The sequence below is a fragment of the Narcine bancroftii genome, chromosome 3 (genome assembly GCF_036971445.1).
Source record: "Narcine bancroftii isolate sNarBan1 chromosome 3, sNarBan1.hap1, whole genome shotgun sequence".
Lineage (NCBI taxonomy): Eukaryota > Metazoa > Chordata > Chondrichthyes > Torpediniformes > Narcinidae > Narcine > Narcine bancroftii.
Genome location: NC_091471.1, coordinates 166,123,018 through 166,150,070, shown reverse-complemented (window position 1 = coordinate 166,150,070; position 27,053 = coordinate 166,123,018). Strand labels below are relative to the sequence as shown.

At 41.3% G+C, this 27,053-nt stretch overlaps 1 protein-coding gene across 7 annotated transcripts in view; it reads right to left on the bottom strand.

Moving 5' to 3' along the window:
- fam13a (family with sequence similarity 13 member A) overlaps window positions 1-27,053 on the bottom strand; it is a 249,002-nt gene that overhangs the window by 135,159 nt on the left and 86,790 nt on the right. For all 7 annotated transcript variants that reach the window (XR_011353902.1, XM_069925726.1, XM_069925725.1 and 4 more), the window contains one exon: window positions 12,905-13,003. Coding sequence is in view for 6 of the 7 variants with exons in the window: in XM_069925726.1 (XP_069781827.1) it covers window positions 12,905-13,003 (99 nt within the window). In the remaining variant the exon portion in view is untranslated. The remainder of the gene's footprint in view (window positions 1-12,904; window positions 13,004-27,053) is intronic.

The window sequence follows — 27,053 nt, the reverse complement described above, 5'->3', positions numbered from 1 at the left end:
CCAAGTGCTGGAGCTGGCTGCTAAAGTGACAGTTCTGTGGGAGGGGTGGTTGTATGGCGGCACACATCCTCATGGGGAACCAGCCTTGCTTCTATTGCCATGTGGCGGGGCAGCCATGGGGAAATGGCGTCATCAGAGGTTTCTCTCTGACTCCAGCATCCCTTCCAGTGCGCACCCTGGGCAGTGATTATGACGTCACAATGAACTAGATGACTGAGCTCATGCTGCCCTTAAAGGGGCGCGCTGAATTTGAATAAAAACAGTCGTTAATGACCCTCAACATGGTGGCTGTGTTTCTTCCACTGCTCACACCGCCACAGAACTTTGTTTTAGTCAATCTCTCTTTAGTTGATGGGGCAAACTGTGTGGGAATATATTAACCCTGTATATTCAGATCCACTGACATTTGGAGTCACATGAATGCTGAGTACAGCTACTTGCTGATATTCGCTCATGGATTTAGCAATATTGACCACAAGCCTTTAAATTTTCTTATTCTAAGGAGCAAACAGCCATCTTCTGCTCCTACTCATATTTTCTTTAGCTGCCTTCTAACAACGACCATGTGAACTGTACCTCAAGAAGGCAGGAAACATCACAAAGTCCCCCATCACAACCTCTTCTCACTGCCATCTTCAGGCAGAAGGTTTAGAAGTCGGAAGTCCAGCACCTCTAAGTTGTTTTTTTTTTTCCCAATAGCTCTCAGGTTCTTGCAAGTCCCCCCACAACCCAAACCATAAACTACTCCGGAATCATAGAAAGATCTGTCTGTACCATTTAAACACTACTATTTTTTTCTTGGACTAACTGTGAATTTTTATTTATCTTTCTATCCTTTACATTTATTATCTTTTTCCTTATAAGGTAATTCACATCTCCAGAATGGAGGACCATCGCCTTCCCAAGATCGTGTTATATGGCGAGCTCTCCACTGGCCACCGTGACAGAGGTGCACCAAAGAAGAGGTACAAGGACTGCCTAAAGAAATCTCTTCGTGCCTGCCACATTGACCACCGCCAGTGGGCTGATATCGCCTCAAACCATGCATCTTGGCGCCTCACAGTTCGGTGGGCAGCAACCTCCTTTGAAGAAGACCACAGAGCCCACCTCACTGACAAAAGACAAAGGAGGAAAAACCCAACACCCAACCCCAACCAATCAATTTTCCCCTGCAACCGCTGCAACCGTGTCTGCCTGTCCCGCATCGGACTTGTCAGCTACAAACGAGCCTGCAGCTGACGTGGACATTTACCCCTCCATAAATCTTCGTCTGCGAAGCCAAGCCAAAGAGAAGAAGAATTTAATTAATACTATTGCTGCTGTTCCTTTTCACAATAAGTACGTGCTGGGCCAAGGTAAGAATTTCAGTGCATATGTGTATTGCACTTATGTACATGACAAGAAACCCATTATCGTGATTTGAACCCTCAGCATTTGGCACTTTTTACACGTGATTAATTCCTACATTCTTCTCCTGGGATTGAAGATGACTTGCTTTTACTTCATTCCTGAGGAATAGAAAATATTTTAACATGGAGTTGCAGTTTTACACCAGTTCCTGCATGAACTTAGCAGAACAAAATCTTAGTCCCAGCACAAGGTCTAAGATCATTGCAGAGTGAGCACACAGACATATATGGACTTGCATATTTTCACTCCAAGCATACAAATTTTCACACACACACACACTCTCTCTCTCTTCTGGTCCCTTCTCTCCTATTATCTCTTCCTTTAATTTCTTGCATTTCTTTCTTCCCACTTCTCTATTCTCCATTACAAAGCAATCCATTAAAATACTCCTCTCTGTTGAGAACATTACAATGTTTCAAGACTGTGAATGATTATTAGTGAAAAAACATTACTGTCCTTTGGGATTTAACAGTAAATCCACAGAATGGCTGGACCTCCCCTTACTTGATTGATTAACAGCACAACAAAGAAAGCAGCAGTTTAAATATTTTATCCCTTGCCTGAATAGAAAGATACCTAATTCACTGTAACTGGTGGGTTCTTCAGTTAAGTTTCTGCAGATTTACAAAACACAGCATTAAAGATGCCATTGAGTCATTACAGTCTCAGGAGGAATTGATAGAGAAAAAGCTGCCAGAGTAGTTCTAATACAGAAGGATAAACATCAAATAAAAAAAAATGCATGATGCAGTGAAATTCATGATGTTTTGGCATTGGGTCCCATTGAACAGGCTGAGTAATTACAAGGTCTGTGCAGGTACAGGCTATTTTTGAGATGAGAGTTTATTGTTATATACAAAAAACGGAATGCACAGATGCACCAAAATTCTTCCTCCAGCCACACAGGTTAAGTAAGATACATCACTGCAATAGTATAAATTAAACTGCCACAATATTCCAAGACAGAGAAGGAGAAAATATATATAAAATAGATAAATATTCACAGTTGCAGTGAGTGCAAAAGAAGAGATGTTTAAATAGTGCAAACAGATCTTTAGATGATCCCAGGTTAGTTTGGGGTTTGGGTTAACATTGTTTAGAAGCAGCAAGTCAAAATGGATTATCTCATAGTAACAATGGCTACTATATATACTGAACTGTTCATGCATTTTGAGACACCAAAATTCTTTTTGAAACATTATCCCTGTTCAAACACAGCCAGCTAATGCAGTGACCAGTTTGTTGGATTTAACAATGTCATCTGACAGATCAATATTAGGCAGGACCACAAATTCATGTTTTCTTCACTTGTCCATGGGTCTGTCTTCTGATGACTCAGCAGTGGGTTAAGCAGTCACAATCTTCCTGTGCTTAAGAGTTTTCATGCTGACACTTAATTCCTTTTCCAGCAACAGCAGGGCAGAGAATAAACAGGAAGAAATAAGAGCAAAAAAAAGTATCTTGTCCGCTGGAAATCTGCAGCTGTTAACTCAGCAAGTCAGGAGGCATCAATTGAGGAAATATGAGTCTGTAGATATTTCAGGCATATATATATTTTTTTTCCCTCAGAACAGAAGAAACATCTCCACAGAGATGCTTAAGACAGACTAGGGCAGAGCAGTTACATATGAGAAAAATAAATGAAGATGTGCAATATTACAAGGGTCATGTACAGGTAGATAGTTGGAAACTTTTCCCAACAGCAGATGTGTCTAAAAGCAGAGATTAGGTTGAGAAGCAATTTGAAGAAGAATTTTGTTTTCTCCCAGAAGGAATACACTGCCTAAGGTGGGGTGTGATGAGTGAGGGTGTGCTGGAAGGAAGGACTCTCATTACATTTAAGAAATATCGAGATGAGCACTTGAATCACTATGACATTGAAGATCGTGGACCACATGCTGGTAAACAAATTCAGTAATAGATGGGTAGCATAGACATAGTAGGTTGAAGGGCCTATTTCTGCGTTGTCAAGTTTATTGTCATCTGATTGCACAAGTATAACCCCATGAAACAGCGTTCTCCATTCCTCAGTACAAATCATGCAGACGCACAACCAGGCATAACACACATACAGACAAACAATACACATGCAGGACAAGTATTCATATATACAAATAAATATATATTGTTTCATAAATATGAAAGTCTCTGACTCTGCATTGCTAAGTGCTACATAGAATATCAAAAATGGTGTAAATGTAGGCTATATTCTCTTGCTTTGCTATGAAAATAAAAGATTTGATTGAGGTTGACATAATTATGAGGGATATAGACAGAGTAAATACAAATAGGCTCTTTCCACTGAGATTAGAAGATAAATACACGAGGACATGGCTTTAAGGTGAAAGGGGAAAGGTTTAGGAGAACATTAGGGGGAACTTCTTCACTCAGAGTAGTGGAATGACCTGCCTTCTGTTGTGGTGGGTGCACAGGATACTGGATGCATCACAATGTGATGTGAAATTGGAAGCAGCAGCAGCAGACAGCGGCGAATATAGCTCAGAAAATCATGCAAACTTTTCTCTCCTCCATGGACTTGATCAACATCTCCTACTGCCTTGGAACAGCAGCCAACATTAGGAAGGGCTCATCATACCCCATGTGTGAAATTGCACACCAACAATTTCTTCCCTGGAGCCATTAAGCTTTAGAATGAACCCACCATAGTGATCCCATGTTGCTCTTGCTTTGTGCCAATTTATCATATTTAGTCTAACTCTATTCTCTTTAATTGTTCTTGCTCTTTATTTCGTATGGCTGCATGAATGCTAGAGTTGACCTGTTAGATTGCTTGTGGAAGAATCTTTCTCACTGGACCAGGTGTAATATGACAAATCAACTTGAAAATTGAAAACATGAGGTGAGATCTTGTTTTAAGAAAGTGGGTAATAAATTAACGGTTAGTGGAGCGGGTAGCACAATGCTATTACAGAGCCAGCAACCTGGGTTCAAATCCAGCGCTGCTTGTATGAAGTTTGAACGTTCACCCTGTGTCCGATAAGGATTTCTTCCAGGTTTCCTCCCACCCTCCAAAAATATATGGGGTTTGTGGATTAATATCTATTATCTAATTTAATTCAATCGATTTGACAGTTTTTTTGTGTACCTGTTCGGCTGTAGCAAGTAAGAATTTTGGTGCATCTGTACATTGTATAATGAGTATGACAATAAACGTTGTCATACCAAGCCACAGAGAGCTATTAGGGCACATAAGAAAGGGCATCGTTACAGAACCAGGAAATCATGAAAGAAGGTAGAGACAGAAAGGTTTAGGGTGGGAACTTCCCAGCTTCAGACTAAAGAAGGTGAAATAATGGTATAATAAGGCTCCAAAAGTAAACCAGATAATTATAGGCCAGTGAGCCTCACATCAGTAACTTATTGGAAGGAGTTCTGAGAGATAGGATATATAGGTATTTGGACTCCAATGGGCTGATTAAAGACAGTCAGCATGGCTTTGTGAGTGCAAATCTTGTAGTTTTTTGAGGAAGTTACCAAAAAGGCTGATGAAGGAAAGGCTGTGGATGTTGTCTACATGGACTTTAGTAAGGGCTTCGACAACATCCCACATGGGAGGTTAATTCAGAAAGTTTAGGCATTAGATGTACATAGAGGGGTTGTCAACTGGATTCAAAATTTACTGTGTGGAGATAACAGTAGTAGTGGATGGTTGCTTCTCAGACAGGAGGCCTGTGATGAGTGGTGTTCCTCAGGGATCTGTGTTGGGACAATTGTTGTTTGTTGTCTATATCAAAGATCTAGATGATAATGTGGTAAACTGGATCAGCAAGTTTGCTGATGACACAAGGATAGGAGGTATAGTTGACAGTGAGGAAGATTTTCAAAGCTTGCAGAGGGATCAGATCTAACTGGTAAATGGATGATGGAATTTATGCTGACATGTGTGAGGTGTTGCACTTTGGAAGAGCAAATCAAGGAAGGATGTACACAGTAAATGGTAGGGCACTGAGGAGTGCAGAGGAGCAAAGAGACCTGGGAATACAGGTACATTGTTCCCTGAAGGTGGCATCACGGGTGGACAGGGTTGTAAATAAAGCTTTTTGCATCTTGGCCTTTATAAATCAAAGTATTGAGTATAGGAATTGGGATGTTATGGTGAAGTTATACAAGACATTGGTGAAGCCAAAATTTGGAATATTGTGTGCAGTTCTGGTCACCTAGCTACAAAGGATATCAATAAAATTGAAAGAGGTCAGAGATTTACTAAAATGTTGCTGGGTCTTCTGGAGTTGAGTCACAGGGAAAAAATAAGCAGCTTAGGACTTTATTCCTTGGAACAAAGAAGAATGAGGGGAGATTTGATTAAGGTTTACATAATTATGAGGGATATAGACCGAGTAAATACGAGTAGGCTCTTTCCACTGAGATTAGAAGATAAATACATGAGGACATGGCTTTAGGGTGAAAGGGGAAAGGTTTAGGGAGAACATTAGGGGGAACTTCTTCACTCAGAGAGTAGTGGAATGACCTGCCATCTGTTGTGGTGGGTGTGGACTCAATCTTGAGTTTAAGAATAAATTGGATAGATACATGGGAGAGGTCTGGAGGGTTATGGAATGGGAGCAGGTTAATGGACTAGCACAGACTAGAAGGGCCAATTGGCCTATTTTCTGCAATGTAGTGTTCTTTGGTTTTATGGAAAGTGTGACTACCAATGCAGAGCAGTTAAAATTTGGGATAGGCAAGAGGTCAGTATTGGATGAAGAGAGAGACTGAACATCTCTGTACACAGAAGGTGGAACGTAACAGTTGTGATATTTTCTTCTGTAACATTTGCAATCTCTGCTGTTGCCTCAACTGAGTGCCACTGAAAGCCTGTAAGCTGTTAAAAAGTGTCCACTGTAATCCTGGTTGGCCCATTTTCTACCTGATATAAACGTGTTCATCCACTACTCTGATAGCTTTAACATAACTTTTGTTTTAAGTCAGATACAACAATTGCGCTTGAAGCTGGTGACCTCTAATGGTTCCCACTCCATAAGCATCTGAAGGGAGTTCATCCCACAAAAACATGCGCCCAGACACATATCATCATTCCTTTATACAATCACCCTTATTTTAAAAAGTTGTCTTTCACTTTATTGTGTCATTTGGCACAGGGTCATTTATATAAAGCTATTTATATCTTTTTCGTGACTGCAAAATGATGTACAACCACTTTTCAAATGTGTTTATGGCTATAAATGCATGAAAAACTGCAGCAAACCTGTGCACAGCAAACACCCATAAATGTAAAAATAATGGAATAGAAATAGATACAGACTGATGGCAGTTTGAACATAACACTCCACATGCAATGGCAGTCATGCTACAACAAAACCTGGGTCTTCCAGCTACCTATCAATTCTTTTGTGCCTCCTTACCTGTGGACAGTTCCTACTGATGAATAGTGAGCCTTTCCCCTTCCAGCTCCACTGTGGTGAACTGCTACAGCTGATGTGAGAAAGTAATCTCTTCACCGGATTTCAAGATCAACAAATGGTTGCAATTTTCCTTGTTAATGTCTCTGAACCCATACACACCCTGAATTCCAAAGCAGAATCGGACTAAAGATCCAAAGTATAATTAGTGTAAAGATAAGGCACAGAGAGTTACTTGCCTCTTATAAACAGTGACTATGATTTGCTTGTTGCTTAGCTTCATGGCATAAACTGTGTACACAAAACAGATAACTTCACTTTATACTGACCTTGATGGAATAAAAGGCAAAACACTTACCTGTGTTTTCAGAATTGGCATTCCTGCCGTTTTTATTTAACTCCTCATGCACCAAAACAGTGGTAGCATGGGTCAAGGAAAACTTGGGCAAACTCAAGGACTCAAAGACTGAGGTTGAAAAACCAACAGGGTTTTATTCACTAAAGAACAATGGAACATCTATACTGCTCGACTGTCCTGCACTGAGGAGGGGGCTGTGGAACAGTCACCTTTATACATGAGTCTGTGGGAGGGGCCACAGGTAGAACAGGCCATTGGGTGTGCCTGACCAGACTAATACATGCAACAGTGGTTGACCACAATGATATCTTAATTTGCTTTTATCTCTTCTCACCCTTACACTGGGCAAGTTTGCCCCATCCCCCTCAACCCTGTCAAATGCTCCCAATCTCAGTTTTTGAAGTGTGGATTATTTGTGCTCTTGTTAAAATTAGTTGGAGCCTTGAAAGAATGACCTTGTATCATTTCCCTGGCTCTGTGAAAGCTTTTCTTCTTCCATCTTGTTCTTGGAAAGTAACCATCTTCGACAAGACCATCATTGTTCAGTGCCCCCACATTATCCTGAGACCATTCATTACAACCTTGGCAGGTAGGGTGATCAACCCAGTGGCTTGTTAGGCTACCTGGTGCCCAAATGAAAGTTATCCATCATGCTGTGGAAGTAGAGTCATGTGCAGGATGAGTTTCTTCCCTACAATGCGTGACCACATAAATTCTTGAATGTAGAGAATACTTGTGAGAGCCCTTGGTACTCACAGACTTGTACTTGGCACAATGACAGTATAGTTGAATCTAATCAAACCTAATAATGTTTCCAGCAAAAAACACTGGTGAAGTCACTCGTGAAGAATGCCTTCAATTCTGCTCATCAAAATTTTAAAAGATTATGGAAGTCACAGGAAGGGCATAGAATAGACTTATTTGGATGGTTTGGGTTAAACAGACTATTTTTGAATTTTATTTTAAAGATGCAGCATACTAACAAGCCCTTCTGCCCAAATACACCCATGTGACCAATTAACCTACCAACCCAGTATGTCTTTGGAATATGGAAGGAAACCAGAGCACCTGGAGAACGTACAAATTCCTTACAGACAGTGGTGGATATGTGGAAAACTCTTGCTCAGCTGAAACCAGATATGTCTGCAGAATTAGTCAAGGTTTTCAAGAGAGAATTTTTTCATTCCTTACAGTTGTTTCCTCCCATCATTTTCCCTTTCAAGCTCCCCTCAGACATGTTTCAATAAAATCACCTGTCCTTCTAAACTCCAATGACTACAGGTCTAAGCTACTTGACAGTACCTCATAGAAAACAAAAATATAGAAAATAAGTAGGCTATTCTGCCCCTTGTCCATCACCACTATTCCATTTAACTATGGTTCTTCATTCAAATTCAGGCCCCTATTTGAACACAAGTAACAGAAACAATTTGCATTGATCTCTTGGCTCATATTTAATAAACATATGTAGGGACATCAGAATCAGAATCTATTGTTATGAACATGCCATGAAATTTGTTGTTTTGTGACAGCATCACAGTGCCAACATTCCTACTTTTCAAAATCTATAAAAATAGTTTAAGAAAAAAAAAGGACAGAGTGAGGTAGTGTCTATGATTCAATGTTCAATCAGAAATCTGATTGGCAAAGGGGAAGAAGCTGTACTTGTGCCGTTGAGTGCACATGGATTGTAATGCAGAGAAATGGTCAGCTTCCATTTAACTGAATGACAACATTCTGTTGCCCCACCATTTTGAGGTTTGACTTGCTGTTGTAGCATTAAATATGCAAATGTCTCCTGTAATGGGGATGATGCTTCTCCATTCTGATGGAAAACCCAAAACGGGTGACTCATCCTTGTTTCACTCCAGAAAGATGCCTTGACAATTGCTTTGGAGCAATGGAAGTCCCATCTAGCCCAATTGAATAAATGAATATCATTTGGAAGAGCACATCATGCAAGGATATCCACTGTATATGGTAGGGCACTGAGGAGTGCAGAGGAGAAAAGAGACCTGGGGATACACCTTCCCTGAAGGTGGTGTAGCAGGTGGACAGGGTTGTGAAGAAAACTTTTGGCATCTTGGCCTTTATAAATCAAAGTATTGAATATAGGAATTGGGATTTTATGTTGAAGTTATATAAAGACATTGGCGAGGCCAAATTTAGAGTATTGTGAGCAGTTGTGGTCACCAAACTACAGGAAGGATGTCAATAAAATTGAAAGAGTGCATAGGATGTTGCCGGGTCTTCAGGAGTTGAGTTACAGAGAAAGATTAAACAGGTTAGGACTTTATTCCCTGGATCAAAGAAGAATAATGGGAGATTTGATAGAGGTTAACAAAATTATGAGGGATTTAGACAGAGTAAATGCAAGTAGGCTCTTCACTTATGAGAGATAAATACGAGAGAACATGGCTTAGGGTGAAAGGGGAAAGGTTTAGGGGGAACATCTTCACTCAGAGAATGGTGGGAGTGTGGAATGAGCTGCCATCTAATGCGGTGGGTGCAGTTTTGATTTTGAGTTTTAAGAATAAATTGGAAAGATACATGGATGAGAGGTCTGGAGGGTTATGGAATGGGAGCAGGTTATTGAGACTAGCTGAACAATGGTCAGCAGAGGCTAAAAAGGGCCAAATGGCCTGTTTTTAGTGCTGCAGAGTTCTATGTTTCTATAAGAAATAGGGGCAGGGGTCAGCCACCTTCTCTGCTATTTATCTAGATCATGGCTGATCTTCTATCTCAGGGCAATTTTCCCGCACTATCCCCACATTCCTTGACATCTTGAATGTCCAGAAATTTTGATCTGTTTTGAATCCAATCATGGACCGAGAATTCCAACGATTCATCAGCCTCCTCATCTCAGTCCCAAATGACCTTTCCCTTATTCTAAGACTTTGATGGCACAGTTAGTGTAGCAGTTAGTGCAGCGCTATTACAATGGCAGTGATTTGCCTCGAATCTGGCATTGTCTATAAGGAGTTTATTCGTTCTCTCTGTGTCTGCTTAGGTCTCTGGGTGCTCCAGTTTCCTCCTCCCCTACAAAGATATATAGGGGTTTTGGCTATTTGGTATACTTAGGGGGCACGGGCTCATGGGCCGAAGGACCTATTACTATTCATCTGCTAGAAAATTCTTATGTGTTCACATTAGAGGCTCCGATAGCTCAGTGGTTAGAGCACTTGTCTTGAAAATCAGAGGTCACGAGTTTGTTCCTCACTGCGGCCTCATTTCCATGAAGGGCGCTGGACAAAGTGGCAAATTTCTGTCTTCCTTATGGTAGACAAAGTTAAAGAATTTCAAGTATGTTACATTCTAAATATATTACATGACAATAATAAAACTTTCACCCTGTCGAGTTTTTTTAAAACTCTTTGTAAGATTCAGAGATCATTTCTTGGTTTTCTAATCTTTGGATAACACAGGCTTAGCCTGCTCACCCTCTCCTCGGTTGGCATTAGACGAGCCGGTTTGGTGAATCCAAGTTGCTTTTCTGGCAATTATATCCTATCGCAGGGAACCAAAAATGTACACACCAGCTGTGGTCTCATCTTGATTTTCTACTTTGGTTCCACATCCTTCATATCTTCACCCAGTGCAAAAGATCCCTATCCCAACCATCTTTGCACTGAACTCTGATCCAAACCCCAACCATCCCTTCACTGAACTCTGGTCCAAACCCCAACCATCCTGCCACTGAACTCTGATCCCAACCCCAACCATCCCTCCACTGGACTCTTGTCCCAACCCCAACCATCCCTACACTGAACTCTAGTCCCAACCCCAACCATCCCTCCACTGAACACTGGTCCCAATCCCAACCATACTTCCACTAAACTCTGGTCCCAACCATCCCTCCACTGAACACTGGTCTCAACCCCAACCATCCATCCACTGAACTCTGATCCCAACCATCCCTCCACTGGACTCTGGTCCCAAACCCAACCATCCATCCACTGAACTCTGATCCCAACCCAAACCATCCCTCCACTGGACTCTGATTCCAACCCCAACCATCCCTCCATTGGACTCTGGTCCCAACCCCAACAATCCCTCCACTGGACTCTGGTCCCAACCCCAACCATACTTCCACTGAACACTGGTCTCAACCCCAACCATCATCCACTGAACTCTGATCCCAACCATCCCTCCACTGGACTCTGGTCCCAAACCCAACGATCCATCCACTGAACTCTGATCCCAACCCCAACCATCCCTACACTGAACTCTAGTCCCAACCCCAACCATCCCTCCACTGAACACTGGTCCCAACCCCAACCATACTTCCACTAAACTCTGGTCCCAACCCCAACCATCCCTCCACTGAACACTGGTCTCAACCCCAACCATCCATCCACTGAACTCTGATCCCAACCCCAACCATCCCTCCACTGGACTCTGGTCCCAAACCCAACCATCCATCCACTGAACTCTGATCCCAACCCAAACCATCCCTCCACTGGACTCTGGTCCCAACCCCAACCATCCCTCCACTGAACATTGGTCCCAAACCCAACCATCCATCCACTGATTTCAACCCCAACCATCCCTCCACTGGACTCTGATCCCAACCCAAACCATCCCTCCACTGGATTCTGCTCCCAACCTCAACCATCCTTCCACTGAACTCTCATCCCAACCATCCCTCCTCTGAATTCTGATCCCAACTATCCCTCCACTGAAATCTGATCCCAACCATCCCTGCACTGGACTCTGATCCCAACCATCCCTCCACTGAACTCTGGTCCCAACTATCCCTCCACTGAACTCTGATCCCAACCATCCTGCACTGAACTCTGACCCCCAACCATCCCTCCACTGGACTCTGGTCCCATTTGTAATCAACATTGCACTCTTATTAATTTCATTTTCAAGCTTCACTGCTCTGGACTCTAATGTCATCAATCCCAAATATGCAATTCAAATTCAGATGCATTTTAGGTTTTTAGTTTCAGAAACTGACAGACAAACTACTTGTCAACTGCAGCCAATTAAGCGTACAGCAGACATTTCCCTAAGGGGTTGAAGAAGCTCATTGATGAGGCACTCATATATTGATTCACTGCAAAGGGAATTGTTGATGCTTTTGATTTCCTCTTATGGCTGCCACTACCTTTAATTTGCATCTGTCCACTGGCAGTAGCTTGGAAGCACATCTGGCTTTGGGCATTCTCCCTGGTCTGGAACACATCTGGCAGGAAATTTGAATTTGAATTCTTTATTGTCATGTGCACTGAGATACAGTATAAAGCTTTGATTTGTGTGCCATCCAGTGGTTAGTGCAATTATAAAACAAAAGTGCAGGGTGGAGTGTTGCAATATATAAAAGAGCCTGGTAGAGTATTACAAAGACAAAGTGCAGGGTATAGAGAAAAGCACAGTTAAAACAATGCAAGGACATCATCTTCACTGATGACGGGTCTATTTTAGGTGATGGTCTGGCATGGGATCAGTTCAACAGCATATTTACCTTAGAGTGAGGGTATTTTACAATCATCAGTGAACACATCTGCCTTGAGAGGACATCACTCACTGACCTGAGAGGACATTATATGCTTGTTTGGGAGCATATATGGCATGGGAAGATATAGCAGTCTGGAAAAATGCTTGGCAGTTATATCTTGCCTGGGAGTTGTAATGGTAGACCAAGATTACCATAGCTAAGCTGGAAACCAGGAATTCACCCCTATGTTGTACTTTAGACAAGAGATTAAAACCACAGGGCTGGAGTGTAATTGTGATAAAATAGGCAAACCTTTTTTCTCCTTGTCAATGGTATTGTTGTTTCCGTTGTTGAAGTATCTGGTAGTGCTGGGCAGAGGCTGGTTGGGAAGGATACGTCACTTCTGGCTTCCTGCAAGAGGAGATTGAAGAGTTAAAAATGGAATGAATTCAAAGAACCTCAAAGCCACGGGCAGAAACAAAACATGCACCACGGAATAATGATATAAATTACATTGTCTGAAGTTCGCAAAACCTTTATAGGTTTTGATTGGACTCTGTGTGGCTGCAGAGGTTGCAGGAGCGCTGGTTGAAAATCCACGGACACTTGGAGATTCTGGGGGAACTCTCTTTTGCTTCTCTTTCTCTAACTGTAAGAGGGAATTCAGGCAATTTCTGCCTTTCATGGAAAACTGGTGTGATCAAATCAGCAAGAAATGCAAAATTTGTGTTTGTGGTAAAAATATTGAATGAACTACCATGTACTTACGTCAACTATGGAAGGGATGGGGAGTCAGGATGAGCTTCACACCGAGGAAATGCTTCAAATCCCAATCTTTATATCAAATCACAATCTCCTAAGCATTTGAACCCAGCCTCAAGACAACTGGCAGATCAATCACAGCTCCTGACCATAAATTCTCCCAAGTTCAATGATTCAGCTTTCTCCAACATATTTTATTGGAGATCAAAGTGTGATGTTTTATTGCAGAGAATTGCTGGCTTCTCATTAGATTGTTTACCATACACACCTAGCCACAGGAACTAACGTGAAATGCTTTTCCATCTGGGTGTTTCTGGCCACTAGCCAATTGGCCCTTTTTAACATTTTTTTTAAATGATTTTGTTGTTGGTGTAATGGGGATGTGACAGCTGCATTTAACTCCTGAGCTGCATGATATAGGTTAAAAATATTGAGAAGTGAATACACACACAAACACACCCCTCACCCCTCCCCCCTCTCCACCAACCCCTCACACACACACATCTATATATATTTGTGGCAATCAGAGGAAGCCTCGTCTCAAATTATTTATCTGATAATCAGTTCAACAGTGACACCAGAGCCTCCAAAACCAGGAGAGGGGAGCATCCAACTGTCAGTACCTGTATGTCTTTCACTATTCTTTCAACTTAAATAGCAACATAGAAACATGTCTGTGCCAACCATGATGCCAAAATTAAAATAATTTGGTGCTCCTGTTGTAGCCTTCTCTACATCAGAGAGATTGGACATCGATTGGGAGATAGTTTCGCTGAGCACCTTCACTCTGTCCACTACAATGGTGGTATTCTTCCAGCAGCCAACCATTTCAATTCTGCACCCCATTCCTCATGCACTGCCAAACCAAGGTAAATTGGAGGAGCAACACCTAATATTCCGTTTGGGCACTTTCCAACTGGATGGCATTAACATCGAGTTCTCCAGTTTCCTTTAGGCCACTCCCGTCTCCCTCTCTTCCCCATCCTTCTGTCTCCTTTTCTTCAGCTCTCCACCCCTTCACTCTCCATTCAGAGAGCTATTCCCTTCCCCTATCACTTCTCAGCTTTTTCGTCTTGTGCCTTCCCACCCATATCCACCAATGGCCTCTGGTCTGTGGGCCTGTGCACCTCCCCCTGCCTCTTCCCCACCATTTTATTCAGACACCTGTCTGCTTTTTGCTTAAAACTTGATGAAAGGCTCAGGCCTGAAATGTTTGTTATCTTTACTACATAAAGAACGCTGCATGACTTGCTAAGTTTCTCCAGCATTTATGTGGAAATTAAAATAATTCCATCTGCCCCTACATAATATGTATATGTCTATTCCTGTTCATGTATCTGTCCAAATCCCTCCAAACCATTGCAATCATAACTACCTCCAATGCCAACACGTTCCAGGCACCTACCACTCTCCAGGTAAAAAAAACTTGTCACGCATCTCCTCTATGTATTCTGCATCTCATCTTGAACTTATGCCCTCTGGTATTTAATGTTTGAACTCTGGGAGAATAACTGAATATCTAACTCTAACCCTAACCCTATCTCCGTGACTGTTTCTCGAGACAAATCTGTTTCCCTACCACTATTCTGCTGAGGGTTGAAAGGCATTATCCTTTTTTTTGTCATACTCAAGTCCACATCAAAGAATTCTTGTGGTCAACTGTAACCTCTCCAGCATGTAATTAAATGATCACTTAACATCCTCATTGTGAGCTCATGATGCCCTAATTCCTTAGCAACCCATCTTTTCCACATAGAGCAGAGGGGTCCTGTTATTCTTAAAGGCAGTGAGGACACTACTTTTTTCTAAGATGGTCAATAGTGGTTGTGCTTTATTTGAACATTTGCCAGTGGTATTACTGTACTAGTATTAGATTGGCTGAAAGGTATTGTTTTTCCCATTGATGGCAAAACAGTACTTTGGTACAAAACCTAAAACACAAAATGCTGATTGGCAAACCTTGCAAACAAAAATTCTTCTTCATATTATCTTTCTCGTCATTGTGAGTAAACATAAATAAGCTCACAGCAAGACTTAATAACACGATAGCCTGCCTAAGGTACCTAAGGTATTCAACGTTCCACACCCCATTCCCACACCAACGTGACCTTATGCACAGCCAAACCGAGGCTACCCGCAAATTGGAAGAACAACACTTAATATTCCATCTGGACTCTCTGCAGCCTGAGGGCATTAACATCGACTTCTCCAGTCTCCGTGAAACCCTTTCCCAAATTTCTCTCTATCCCTACTCCTCTGTCTCCTTTCCTCCAGCTCTCCAACCCCTTCCCTTCTCTCTCCATTCAGAGAGCTGCCCCTCCCTCATCATTTCTCAAATGTATCTATTTTATTCTCCCACCCATATCCACCTGTGTCCTCTTACCTGTTAGCCTATACCACTCCCCCTGCCCCTTTCTCCCTCCTCTCCTCCCCAACCTTTTAATTAGGTGTCTGCCTGCTTTTTGCTCATACCTGGACAAAAGTGTCATGCCCAAAATGTTGTTGACCGTTTATAGTACTTCCTTGGGTCGCTGCATGACATGCTGAGTTTCTCCAGCACTTTTGTGCATTGTACTACAATCACAACACTCACAAACTTTCCTGTTTAAATCAGGTTAACATAAATTGCAACAGTGACTACGTCTTAAAAGTAATAAGGCACTATGGAACATCTTATGGTTAGAAGGCCAAAGGTGCCATGGTCAGTGTGGTAGTTAGTACAACGCTATTACAGCATTAGAAGCCCGGGTTTGAAATGGAGTTGGTATGACCTCCCTGTGACCTGCGTGGGTTTTCTCTGAGTGTTCGGATTTCCTCTCGCTCTCCAAAATGTATGGGGTTGATAAGTTAATTGGGTATAATTGGGCGGCATGGTTTTCATGAGCTGGAACTTCCAGTCTGGAAGGGCCTTCTAAAATTAGAGGAATGTAAATACTTTTTATTTGTACACAAGGGAACTTGCACATTGAAATAAAGCCTTCTACCATATGGATTCATCTACCTAAAATTATCACGCAGCACTTAACAATTAGTTGTGCCTTTGGGAACTCCCTCACTGTTACAAAGAAGCTTGAAGCTTTCCTGCTGTCAAGGTTTGGAGTTGGAATCCACTGTCAGCCTTGAACTGCACTTGATTCACACCCCACTGAGCGCAGGAACGTGGACGATGCACCGCAGGTTTCAGTCTTGCAGTTTCACCAACCATAGCAATTCTTCCACTATGCTAATTCTGAATATATTAGCATCACATGTTTTAGCTTTGGATTGACCCTGGGTTATAACCAGCATTTAGAGAAAACAATCAACTTAACTGGAGGAGGGGGAGACCCCACATGATTAGAGAGGTGTTTCCTGCAAGTCCATAAAAATAATGTTTATGCATTGTGAGTAGATTGATGTGAAAAATTTCAATCTTTTCAGTGAAAAATCCATTATTTTACTTTGTGATTTCAAGTCAATTAAAGGCCATTAATATTATATGGTACAGGTTAAGTGATGGTCCAGAGTACAGGTTAAAGTAACAGTAAAAAAAAAATGGTGGTGTCGCTGTAATGGCAGTGCTGCCGCTGGTGCAGACTGACAGAGAGTGGAGAGCGGAGATACATTGCTCCCCTGGGGCTCATCCACCCAGTCTGTCAACTCTGTATAGGCTTTGAACATCCTGTTAAATGAGATGATGGTCGTTTTATTTAAAATCTCATGACTGTGGGGTCTGCGCCCAAGATGGTGGTGCCTATGACCAGCAGCAACCACGAGGAGTTGCAGACTCCAGGGAAGCGGAGGACTGGGGGCAGGGCACCAGAAAATGGGGTGACTACCATCGTTTGAGAAAGAGAAGCAAAGGAGACGATCCGAGGGTCAGTGAACTCAGCAGCGGACCAGTGAGGAGCTCTGAGGCTGAAGGACCCATACAAGTGTTGGCCATTCAAGGCGAGGAACCCATGCAGGCTGTGGGCTGCTGGGGACTGCAGTTGAGGGATTTATACCAGGCGGTGCACTGTTGGAGACTGGCTAGAAACTACCTGAAGAGGTATCAAAATCAGGATGTGAGAGGGTGCTGAGGGGGTGGAAGGGTTCCTAATCATTTTGTAGGTTCGAATCTGGAGCTCGGGTTGCCAGTGGTTTGGACTGGACTCTGTGTGGCTGCAGAGGCTGCAGGAGCACTGGATGAAAATCCATGGACACTTAGAGATTCTGGGGGAACTCTCTTTTGCTTCTCTTTCTCTAACTGTAAGAGGGAATTCAGGCAATCTCTGCTCATGGTGAACCTGTCTGCCTTGCAGCAAACAAAAGGGAAATTTCATGTAATATGATGCTTTTTATTACATGACAATAAATTTAATCTTGAATCCTGAAATGCACAGCAATGTTCTATCTGTACTTTGATATGTTTTCATTTCTTTCTCATGACATAGTGAAAAGCTATTTAGCCCATAAAATCTATGTCAACTCTCTTTGGGAGGAATATCTGAAACTAGAGGGCATGGTAAGGACCAGAATATTAAGATATTTTATTCTTCCTCTCAAAGATGGTGGCACAATATCTAACTAAGCATTTAAATTATCAAGGCATAAATGACTGGTAAATGGGCTGGCTCAAACTGGGCTGGCATAAATAGGTACTTGATAGTTTGCATGGACATGGTGGGCCAAAAGACCTGTTTTTGTGTTTTAAGACTATATGACAAAGCAATCCCATTCTTAGTAATCTACTCTTTCTCATTTGCCCATCAACTTGACTCAGATTCTCCCACTTCTGAACACTTGGGGTCATTTACAATGGCCAATTAACCAGTACCTCTTTGGGATATGGGAGGAAAACAAGCACCCAGAGGAAACCCACACAGTCACAGAGAGAATGTGCAAACTTCACCCATATTCAGGATGGAACCATGTCCCTGAAGTTGAGGCAGCAATGCTAACCGCTATCCCAATGTTTCCACACTGTATTTCTGATCACATCTATCAAAACACGTGTAATAAAATAATTAATAGTAGGATGTGTGGAGAAATAAGAGAAACTGGGAATCCTGGGTGGAAATATCTGAGAGGCATTCAACACCACATAAAGTTTTGAGGAGATTCAACAAAGGGAAGCTTCCACTCGACTTCAGGTACTTGCGCCATGTCTATAGATGGTGAAATCCATGTCAACTCCCTAGAATGTCAGAAATGTTACTGTACACTCAGTTGGTAAATGCAAAATATAAAGACAGATGACTTCATGACCTCAGGACATACTGGTGCACTTCATAAACAATGAAGTATTTCTGAAAATGTTGTTGAGGTTGGAATGTAAGACATGCAGCAATCCACTACCATCTGGAGGCGTGGGAGACTGCAGAAACTGGCATTTGGAGGAACTGCAAGTCAGAAAGTTCCTCCCACCCTTTAAAATGCACTGGGGATGTCGGTTAATTGGGTGTAAATTGGGTGGCATGGACTCGTGGGCCAAAATGGCCTGTTACTGTGCTGTACATCTAAATCTAAAAAAAAGTCTAAAGTCATACACAGCCTCAAAACCAGTAAATGGACAGACCTGTTATGCTTGTTCTGCCATGCAGTCAGGTTATGGTGAATCAAACCCACCCTCCCAACCCAAGGACCACATCCTATGATTACATCACTACTCAAAAACCCACTGATCTCAGCTTTGAATGAGCTGGGTGATTGGCCATCTACAGCGGTCTGGGATGGAGAACTTGACCAGTCAATGAAAAGAGCGTATCATGGCACACTCAAGCCCAAGTACATCCTGTGGGGTCTAGAGACAGGGCACAGACATGCAGGCTGTCCACTGTGCTCATCTACACATCCCTAATTACCTGCAATACATCCAAAATTCGATGCCTCATTTATTCAAACACTTGCCTAGATACTTAAATGTTATAAGACATTTAGAAATTGGAAAACTATTGGAAATTCTTTTCTCAAAAATGGGCATAAACCAGACAAAAGGAAAACAGAACTGGTCTGAATACAGAACAAGATCCAGCAGAGTTTCAAACCACAGAATTATAATACAGCACATCATAGAAACAGGCCACTTTGCCCCATCTTGTCCATGATCTGTGTTAATCCCATCTGAAGGCATGAGGCAAATGACCCTCTCTGCCTTGCCTGTCCATGTACTTGTCCAAACACATCTTAACTGTTCTAATTATATCTTCCTCTTCTTCGGGCCATTTGTTCCATACGAGGATGTGGAGATAGACAAGCACCACCCTCTGAGGGATAAATGTACCCCTCAGAAGTCCATGAAATCTCTCCCCCTTCATTTTCACATGGTAAAAAAAAAACTCTGATCATTTATCTTATTTAATAAACCTCTATAAGGTCACCACTCTGCCTCCAGAATGAACCTAACATCCAATTTCTCCTTCTAACAAGTCCTCCATTCCAAGCAACATCCTGGTGAACTTCTAGAATGGAACCAAAAGTCATAAAAATAGAGCACACTCTCCCCTCCTCCAACAGGCTTAAAGACGCGCTCTTCTCCAGTCATCAGGCTCCTGAGTGAATTCCACCATTATGCTTTGTTAATTTTATTTTTTTATTGTAACTACTAATATTCAATAGTCATATGGCTCTATGAATGCTAGATTTGACCTGTTAGATTGCTTGTACAAGAATCCATCTCATTGTACCAGTGCGACAAACAAACTTGAACTTAAAATTGTATTTGGCCATGTGATTCACAAGAGCAATCCCATCATCCTATGTGTTGGTCTTCAAGGCCCTGAATCTCATTGTTTCTAACCAAGCTGATCAGCAGCAGTTCACCTCATTGCTTCAACAACAACAACAACAACAACAACCTCGTGAGGCACTTTTAAAATTGTAAATCATCTCAGGGTACTTTATAGGAACATCGTCAAACAAAATTTGACTTCATGCTATCAGGGGATATTATGAGAGCCCGGACGAAGAGATGGGTCTTAAAGGAGAGAACTCTAATTCAAAGAGAACCGAAGAGAGAATTTCTGGGCCAGTGAAAGCATGTGGTGGAACATCTATTGCTTTATCATACAAAGTCCAGAGAAGGGGAAGCATAGACACTGGCACTAACTTTAATTTTAAAGGCGTCATTAGCAAAATGAAAAGGATATGATGCTCACGTCTCGTAAATAAGTGTGTAAGGTTGCTTAAACTATGCCATGTACATTAAACAGGTTATTTTAAGTCAATGCAGGCAGCCCCACGGGGAACTTAAGCTATCTTCGAGAGTCTATTTTGGGACTGTTTTACCTTTAAGAACTGAGGCATTGGAGTTCTGTCTGAACAGAAAGTTGTTTATGTCTTTTTTTAAAGTCTGACCTTCAAGTGAGCTATTTTATACCCATGGCTTGAATTAATATGCAAGTTACAAAACTAAACGCTGTAACCTTCAAAATGTAATCCGCACCATGAAAAAAAACTGGTGTACCTGAATTACTTGCGATTACACAATGTTACTGGGTTTGCAGCCAATAATTCCTGAGAGAACAGAGAAGCAGGAATTGTTCTCGAAGGAATTTACTTGAGGTGTTCAAAATTCTGACAGTTTCTGCAGAGGAATTTTTTTTTTAACTTTTGAGAGACTAATAATTGGCAAGAGGGCCAATGCAAGGGGGGGGGGGGTGTGGGAGCAGATAAGGAGATTTTAAAAAACATTGCTTTGTTATGATTGGAATGCTCAGTGGAATGGTTACTTTTAAAAGGGACCTGCAAAGGAAATAAAATAAAGTAATGAGGGTATGAAGAAAGAAACAGAGAGGTGAGACTAATGTTCAAAGTTCCGATTTATTGTCAGAGTACATAGATGACATCACATACTAGCCTAAAATTCTTTTCACCTGCAGTCCAGGCAGAATTTTTACTTATCGATAGTGCAAAAAAAAAAACAGAATAAGTATGCAAAAGAGAAATATAACCAATGAAAGAAATCTAAAACTGACTGTGGAATACAGAAAATAAATATTCAATAATAAGTGATGTGGAAAGTAAAACTCCTAAATGAGTTTTTGTTGTTGAGGAGTCTGATCATTGGAAGGGTAGCAACTGTTCCTGAACCTGGTGGTATGAATCTTAGGGAATCTATACCTCTTTCCTGAAGGCAGCAGTGAGAGCAGAGCATGACCTAATATGGATCCATGATTATTGCTTCAGCTCTCCGTCAGCAGGGTTCCATGCAGATTTTCTCAATGTGGGGATGTTTTGCCTGATCTGTGACCATTACCTTTTGCAGGGCCTTGTGCTCTGAGATGTTGGTGCCCCTGCACCAGGCAATGATGCAGCTTGTCAGTGCACTTCCACTATACATCTGTAGTAAAATATGAGGTCTTGCAAACTAACAGTGATGTAAGGGGCTAAATGGTCTCCTTCTCTGCTCTTAGGGCTTGATGGTCACATTATTGATAAAATGATATCAGATTTATTCTCCATGATACCAGATCCATTTTTGAAAGTATCCTCATCAAGAATGAAAGACATTTGTTGAAAGGAAAGGTTGAAAGGGATATGGGCCACATGCAGGAAAATGCCTTAAGTTGGCAACTTGTTGAGCATGGATAAGTTGGGCCAAAGGTGTAAAACTATGATGCCATGAAAATGCCTTTCATCTTGAAAATATTACACTGCTTTTGCATATAAGTCACTATAGACATGTATTGTTTGCAAACAGAAATGAATTCAGACTGAGGGAATGTACATCTTGTTTTGGACAAGTCCAGCTTTTGTTCAACTGATGCAGTTTATAAGCCACTTTGACTACTGTGTGCAATTGAATGCACAGCCAAATCTGTCCCAGGAGTTCACTTCCTTACAGCCTATGTTTGGCAATGATAAACAATTTCCATCCATCTTTATTGCTTTCCATGTCAGGGCCCACATATTTGGTCACCAGCCAGCTATTATATTGTTCTAATCGCTGAGGCTACACTGTTAATTGCATCTCAATGTGCAGTGTTTAAAAACATATGTGGCAGCCCATTTCTAGAAGCAGGTTAATATTTACGGCATGTATTACAGATGCAAATCTGTTCCACTGAGTCTTTTGTGTCTGTGCTGAGTCAGTTCAGCTGAGCAGTGCAATAGTTGTGCAGTGTGCAAAACAAAGCCTCGTCAGCACTGGTAACTAACATTTATGAAGGATGATTTTCATGGTTTCTTTAGGAGATTTGAATCTTACAAGTTCAACACCAATGGAGACATTGAAGTTTCACACAAGCCTTCTCCTCATTCTAAGAGAATATTTCCATCCCACCTTGTTAATCAACTTCCATGTAAATATATCTGAAATGTATTCACCTCAACTCTTAATAACAGCTTTCACATTTTCCACATCCTAATTAAAATGCAAAGCACAATCTGCTGGAGAAACTCAGCAGGTCGAGCAGCACCAGTGGGAGAAAAAGAAAGGTCAATATTTTGGGTTAGAACCCTTCATCAAGACCGAGTTCCTCTACCAGACACGAAAAGAAAAGCCTGCAGATGCTGTGATTGTAGTAAATACACAAAACTGCTGGAGAAATTCAACAGGTCCCACAGTGTTCACAGGAAGAAATATATATTATATACACACACATACTGTCCTTTCCATAATGTTTGGGACAAAGACACTCTTTTCCTTTATTTCCCCCTATGGTCCACAGTTGTACATTTATAATCAAACAATTCACATGTAATTAAAGTGCACATTTGAGATTTTATTGAAGGTTATTTGTATACATTTTGGTTTGACCATGTAGAAATTATAGCACTATTTATACATAGTCCCCTCATTTCAGGACACCATGTTTGGGACAATTAGCTTCACAGGTGTTTGTGAGGACTCAAGTATGTTTAATTGAGAGAAAATGACACTGTGTATATTAAAGAGGGAAATGTTTGTGTGTATTTTTGTCAGTATGGTTCATAGTGTGAAAAATATATCTTTTTTAAAGTATGTTTATTTCTTCATTGATGCAGGTATAAGAAAGCTTGGCTTGCTTCTTAGCTTTTGATCACCTTTGAAATTGCCATTTTCAACTTGAGGACCAAAGTTGTGCAAATGAAAGACAAAGAAGCCATTATGAGGCTGAAAAAACAAGAATAAAACAGTCAGAGGCATCGCCCAAACTACAGGATTATCAAAGAGTGTACTAGTGAGATAAGTAATTGCAAGTGGACTGGTAGGACAAGGAGGACACCTACTAATGATGGCAGAAGAATTCTCATCTTAATGAAGAAAAATCCCCAAATGCCTGCCTACAAATCAGAAATACTCTTCAGGAGGCAGGTGTGGATGGGTTAATAACTATTGTATGCAAAAGACTTCATGAAAGGAAATGCAGAGGCTACACTGCAAGATGCAAGCCACAAGTTAGCCACAGAAATGGGATGACCAGATTACAGTTTGCCAGGAACTATTTAAAAGAGTTTGCAGAATTCTAGAATAAGGGTCTTGTGGACAGAGGAGACCAAGATTAACCTGTATAAGAGTGATGGCTAAAGCAAAGTGTGGAGGCAGAAAGGAACTGCTCAAGACCCAAAGCATACCACCTCATCTGTGAAGCGTGGTGAGAGTGTGATGGCCTGGGCATGTCTGGCTGCCACAGGTACTGGCACATTTATCTTCATCGTTGATGTAACTGCTGATGGCAGTAGTATAATAAATTCTGAGGTGTATAGAAACCTCTTATCTGCTAAAGTTTGAGCAAATGCCTCCGAATTCATTGGACTGCACTTCATTCTACAGCAAGACAATGACCCCAAACATACTGCTAAAGCAACAACAGTTTTTCAAAGCTAAAAAGCTAGAATATTCTTGAATGGCCAAGTCCGATATAAATCCATTTGAGCATGTCTGCCATCAGCTGAAGAAAAAAAAAACTTACGGGGCAAGCCCCCGAAACAAGCAAGAGCTGAAGATGACTCCATTTGAGGCCTGGGAGAGTATCATCAGAGAAGATATTCAACATCTGGAGATGTCTATGAATCACAGACTTCAAGCAGTCATTACGTGCAAGATATATACTAAATATTACTACTTTAATATACATACCATTGTTATGTCCCAAATATTATGATGCCCTGAAATGAGGGACTGTGTATAAAAAATGCTGTAATTTCTACATGGTCAAACCAAAATATACACAAATAACCTTGAATAAAATCTGGAATGTGCACTTTAATCACATGTGAATTGTTTGATTTTTTTTTAATTAAAACTGAAGCACAGGGGCAAATAAAGGAAAAAAAAAGTATCTCTGTCCCTAACATTATAGTGGGCACTGTATAACCAACGTTTCGGGCCTGAGCCCTTCACAAAGACATTGGTTATAAATCTTTGCCTCCTGTGGATGCTGCAGGACCTGCTGAGTTTCTCCACCCCTTTTGAGCATCTCTTCCAGCAGATTGTGCTTTGCATTCTCTCATGTATCCCTAAATGGCTTGCCATATACTTCTTACTGGAATTATTCCAAGCTGTCTTGCACTTGCAATTAAAACAGAAAATGCTGGAAAAACCCAGCAGGTGAAGCAGTGACTAGAGAATGACAACAAGTTAAGATTTCATATCTCAGCTCCTTCGCCAGAACTAAGAAAGACAGCTGAGTAGGTGGGCAAAACAAAAGAGTGGACAAAGTGAAATAACATGGCGGTTAAGGGGCTATTTTAGCTCCTTTGCCTGTGCAATGTCTTGCAAATATGATAAAGGTAACTTTCCAAGGTAATGCAGACATTAACGTATGCATGTGTTGAAAGGTGGCTCCCAGTAGTATCGAGCAACAGGTGACTCTTTCCTCATGAGAAACAGCCACCACCTGATACAAGCAAAAGAAGGAAAAAAAAAAGGATGACAGGACAAAAATGGCTGGTCCTGATGCAAAACAGAAGGAAGGAATAAGTTATCTATCATTGGAGTGTTGGAACTTAAGTCCAGCAGGCTACTACATACCCAGAAGAAAGATGCTGTTCCACACTTTGGCATATTGTAACTGTGCAGGAGGCCACATACAAAGAAATCATGGAGGGAGGGGGACGTTGAATTGAAATAGCAGGAAACTGGAAGGTCAGAGTCACTCCAGGTGCTCCGCTAAGCAATTACCCAACCTAATTTTGATTTCTGTGCTGCAGAGGAGAGAACATAGTGAAAATTAAATGGACTCTCCTTGGATGAAGCTTGGATCACTGCCATATCTGGACTGATTTCTTGTGCACCTGGAAGGTGGCAACTGCAAATGCCACACAATAGGGAGTAGAGGGCTGTGTGGACCAGGAAGTTGCAAAAGGAACATTCCCTTTAAAATGCTGAAAGAGGGCAGGAGGTGGTGCAATCTTGTTTCATTTGTATTCTAGTTTACAGATTCCTTAAGTGGAAGTGTACAGAGATGGAATTGAATTTTCTTGTTTATTGTCACGTGTACCAAGATACAGGGCAGTTCCTTTGCCGCACAGTGATGCCCATGGACAGGATACTTTCAATAGTGCATCTATAAAACTTGTTAAGAGGTGTTGGGAACAGATCTGCATCTATAGTTCAAACCTCTCCATTATTATTAAATCCTTATTTGACTTTTCTCATTATTCCTCTGGGAGTTGCCTCTCATCATTTCTGTTACACTCTTGTCTTAACATCAGTAAGTATATGGATAAGGTTTGCACCACTAGGTTCAGGAACAGCTGCCCCCCGTCCACCGTTAAGTCTCCTCAACATCAAACTCAATCAGGGACTCATTTAAGGATTCTCACTTGTGCACTTTATTGATTTTTTTAATTCTCTCTGTTTTGCAGTTTGTTTATATTCATTATCTGCTTAGAGTTCCTTATTTGTTTACCTGTATACACCATGTACAGATTTTTTTCCCCACTACCAATAAGTGGTAATTCTGCTCACCTGCAGAAAAAAGAATCTCAGGGCTGAATGTATGTACTTTGACAATAAATCTGACATCTGAAATCTTAAGTTGACTTATGCTCCACAAATTTCCTTGGTATAATTATCATAAATATGATGAACTCTTCTGCCTCAACAAGCCTTTGGAAATAAGTTACAGGCACCTAGTACTCCTTCAGTGGAAACTATATTCTTCAATCCCATTTCATCTATCAATTACATTATTCCAGTCACTGATCCCTCTTCTTAAAAATACCCTCTTCCTTCCTCATTGTGTTCTTTCTCTCTTTTTCGAAATCCTTGCTTCAAAGCAAAGCTTTATCAAACAAGGATGCAAAATGCCGGCATACTTTCATACCCATCAATTACCCAACAGTTGAAGCAATCCTCTGTAGGTTTTGACATTCTTTTTCTTGAATCTATCCCTGACAGGTGACCTTAAATGTTAGCATTTGCTAAGCGTGACTTGTTTGCAAGGCTTGAAAAACTGATTTGAGTTTTGTCTTCTGAAAGCAATCTTAGAAATTCTGTATAACCTAATATCACAGTTTAACATCATTTTTGTCCTTGTAGGAGATCTAGTGACTGCTCCCTGCTCAAGATCTAAAACAAATTTTGCTTGGGTGAGCTGAATGAAACGTTTCCTCAGCGAATGTCAATCTCTCCCAAATAACAGTGAAGATAGACCTAAGGCACGATGAAGGTCAACCTTGTTACGAATGATCAAGGCATAGGTGATAGCTGATGTGTTCTTTTCACCTTGGGGTTCAGATGCAATGTTGGAATGGAAATAAACAAGCTCTTCTCAGTGAATCAAAATACTGTTCATTTTTTACATTAAAC